Below are 3945 nucleotides of genomic sequence, written 5' to 3' on the forward strand. Positions count from 1 at the left end.
GGCACTGAGTGCGTCCGCGTCAGGTAAGTGTGACTTTTTCCAGCTGAAAGTGCCATTTGGAATGAGTTATTGGTTAAACGTCCTCGGAAAGGAATTATTATATAAGCAAAGGTCAACACGTCTGTGAAATATTAGCAACAGCATAATTTATGCGAAAACGTTCTGTTTTCCTAACTCAGCAGTTCAGCTCGTTGCCCTGCATATCATGGCATATCTGAAGCATTAGCCCACCAATTAGAAATTGGTGTCGCAGATTTGCAGTTTTCTTTTGAAGGAAAAAATTCTTTTTGTTGTATACTTTGAAAATGATTTAAAGTGTACAAATAAGAACCACACCCCTCCTCACTTTACTCTCTCTCTCCTCTCTCTCGCTCCCCCCCCCCCCCCCCCCCCACACACACACGCACACACAAAGCGCATAACTTAAGATGACATACCAGCTTCCACACTCCCACATTCGTTAAATGAAACGGGAAGCCCTGCGCAATCGACCAGGAAAAGTAGCACCCATTCTCGCCAGCCGGCGTTTATTCGCTCGGATACTGTCAAAGCTGGAAGAATGGCGTGCTTTCCCGGGTACTAGCACTAGTTACTTATAAACAGTCCTCGGTTAAAATGACTGAGCATTTCTGGATATACTGCCCTGTCAAGTGTGCAAACTACGACGCAGAAGATGGAAAATATTCCAAAAATTCGACGGACATCATTGGTCAAAATATTTTCTTACATCCCCGAAGTGGTTACTTGGAATAACACATATGACTAAACGAACTTTGGTTAAATAATGCAAACGTGGAATGTTCTGTTTGAGCACGGCAGCTTTGATGATAGTCCCCAAAGAAATGGGTGACTTCAAACAAATGTATCCAGGATGGAATTAGCGGACCCGAGTTCTCCAGCGCAAAACTCCTCCGTGGATACTAATGACACGAGCGCACCGAGACCCCCACCACATTCCCAGTGCGCAGCTGTGCTGATCATTCTTCTGGTCAGCGTTATCATTTTGGTGACAATTGTCGGGAACGTGTTAGTTGTGGTGGCGGTGTTCACCAGTCGTGCGCTCCGTGCGCCCCAGAACCTCTTCTTAGTTTCTTTGGCGTCCGCGGACATTTTGGTCGCCACTTTGGTCATTCCATTCTCGCTCGCCAACGAGGTGATGGGCTACTGGTACTTTGGAAGCACCTGGTGCGCATTTTACCTCGCGTTGGACGTTCTGTTCTGTACCTCATCGATAGTGCACCTATGCGCCATAAGTCTGGACAGATACTGGTCCGTAACCAAAGCAGTGAGTTACAACTTAAAGAGGACGCCGCAGAGAATAAAGTGCATGATCGCCGTTGTCTGGGTCATATCTGCCATTATATCTTTCCCACCGCTTCTCATGACCAAACACGACGAGCTAGAGTGCTTGCTCAACAACGAGACCTGGTACATTCTCTCGTCGTGTATGGTTTCATTTTTCGCACCCGGTTTGATCATGATTTTGGTTTACTGTAAAATTTATAGAGTGGCCAAGCAGCGCGCAGCGACTGTGTTCGTAGCTAAAAACAGCATGGAGCGACAGCCCTCGCAGTCGGAGACATGCTTCGTGCGTAAGGGCAAGTCTGAGATGACCAGTCCGAGTAGCCACAGCTCTGCAGACCAGCGCAAAGGCGAGCTGGATGACATAGACTTGGAGGAGAGCTGCGTCTCGAATAACAACCAGAAGAACCCCCGCTTTACCAAGGTCAGGAAAGTGGAGGGTGCGAGCGCAAGTCCAGAGCCAAACGGTGGTCTGTCGTGGGCATCCAACCGTACCTCGGAAATGTTTCAGGAGCGGAGAGCCAGGCAGCTCTCTTTGTCAAAAATCAAACTTGCGCAGATGCGCGAGAAACGTTTCACCTTCGTGTTGGCCGTGGTTATGGGAGTCTTTGTGCTGTGCTGGTTTCCCTTTTTCTTCACATACAGTCTCCATGCCATATGCAGGGAAAGTTGCACGATACCAGATACTCTTTTCAATCTCTTTTTTTGGATTGGCTACTGCAATAGCTCAGTTAACCCTATTATTTACACAATTTTTAACAGAGACTTTCGGAAAGCGTTCAAAAAGATAATGTGTCACAATCCGTCAAGCATCTGAATGTAGCTCATGTTAAAGCGTAGTTTGTTCTGGACGCACACAGGTGTATTCTGTTTACATGGTCTTCCCCTTTTTGTTAAAAGAAGGAAAGTGAAAGAAAGATTGTGCATTGCGCGTGCTCATGTGTGCTCATGTGTAAATATTACATTCGCAGTTAGAGCCCAAAATGTTCCCTCTGGAAAGAAATGTATTGCTTTTAGATGCGTTTTCATCAATATACAACACAGTACTGCATCGTTAAGGGACACTTGAATTGAAAATTGAAGGAGAAACTGGTGGCTCCTCTGATCAGCTGAATACCTTTAGGAAATTAGAAATTATTCAAGCTATCATATGTTTAAATTGATATGGCTTTAAAAACTTTATATATATATATATATATATATATATATATATATATATATATATATATATATATATATATATAAAACTTTATATATATATATATATATATATATATATATATATATATATATATATATATATATATATATATATATATAAAGTTGTTTTTGTTTTTGTTTTCCCAAAAGAAGGAACAATCAGTGACACAAACAAAAACAACAGCATTTATATACACACTTAAATTCTACATTTATGCAGTCAACAGTATTGTCAGTAAACAATAATGACTCAATACCTTGTTTATTTAACAACCTATAGACTAAATTTAATTGAGGGTGGAAAACAAGCATCTAAACATGTAAAGTTTGAGTATTGGTGAAAATATATCATCTTTTAATTGTTTAGGTTAAAAAAAATCCGTGGCTACAAATCACCAAGGCTTTAATGGATTATGCACAGCAGTGCAAGAGAAAAACAATGGGATTTGAATCAAAATGGCAGCAAGCCTCAGGAGGAACAGGCAAAGGAACATTTTCAATTAATTTTGTTGAGCTGGGTTATGTTGGCTAGTTGGCTATTGCTCATTAAAAGCACAAGTACACACAAACGCATGCACGCATGCACGCACGCATGCGCACACATGCACACACGCACACACATGCACATGCACTTTTATAAATCATTGAAATAAGTCTACTTTTTGTGTGTGTGTGTGTCTTGATCACTTCTTTGTTGTATAATGCTGACAGGAAATCATAACCTCCTAGACTCCTAGGCTTGCATGACACATTTGTGGGAAAAGGTGAAATGTCACAATGTCATTAATCATCAATAGTATTCAGCTGTCATGTATATCGATACATTTCCAAACACAAACGTTTACCATCGTGTTGACCATGCACATGAAGGTCTAAGCTGACTTTTGACTTTTTGACTTTTTGAAGCAATGCATTAGGTGTTAATATTTATTGCTGTTGTGCAAAACCGAAATAATTAAGGACCCTACCATTAAGCCTATACTAGTGGCATATGTGAGGTTTAAATGTAATTTTCTATGTGATATGGTTTGATTTTATATGTAAATCCTACTTTGACTCAAACGTACATGACAGTGTCAAGTTGTATATGTTGCATATAAGCTGTGAACAGTACACCAACATTCACCCTCCCCTTAACAGTAACCTTATATGAGTCACCTTATATGAAATGTCATTGCTTCAGTCTCACCATAAAAACTTCTTTTCACAAATTTTACAAAGCCTTACCATGACAGATGTAATACAAATCCTGTTAAAAACTAGGGACCAAATTAAAAGTATGTTTAGCAAGAAGCGAGCATTGTAGGTACCAGGGACCAGCCCATTTCATCTGTACAGTTAGCCCCTGGGGAGAAAGTGTATTAAATGAATTATCTCATTTTATTCTTGTAATTTCTGATCTGAAGAATAAATTAATTTCTGTGGTGAACATTCATTTTTGGT

The 3945-nt window shown here is 40.6% G+C and overlaps 1 protein-coding gene across 1 annotated transcript; it reads left to right on the forward strand.

Moving 5' to 3' along the window:
* Positions 1–444: 444 nt before the first annotated feature.
* On the forward strand, positions 445–2465 carry adra2db (adrenergic, alpha-2D-, receptor b). The gene has a single exon (XM_027000143.3). It carries the CDS (start codon positions 872–874, stop codon positions 2117–2119), a length of 1248 nt encoding a protein of 415 aa, XP_026855944.1. The 5' UTR covers positions 445–871; the 3' UTR covers positions 2120–2465.
* The last annotated feature ends 1480 nt before the right edge of the window (positions 2466–3945 follow it).

Source organism: Electrophorus electricus, chromosome 8 (assembly GCF_041902795.1).
Source record: "Electrophorus electricus isolate QZ-2024a chromosome 8, ASM4190279v1, whole genome shotgun sequence".
NCBI lineage: Eukaryota > Metazoa > Chordata > Actinopteri > Gymnotiformes > Gymnotidae > Electrophorus > Electrophorus electricus.

Bases quoted from the DNA above. Each gene is read 5' to 3' on its own strand.
- adra2db (XM_027000143.3), top strand. From the start codon at position 872: ATGGAATTAGCGGACCCGAGTTCTCCAGCGCAAAACTCCTCCGTGGAT.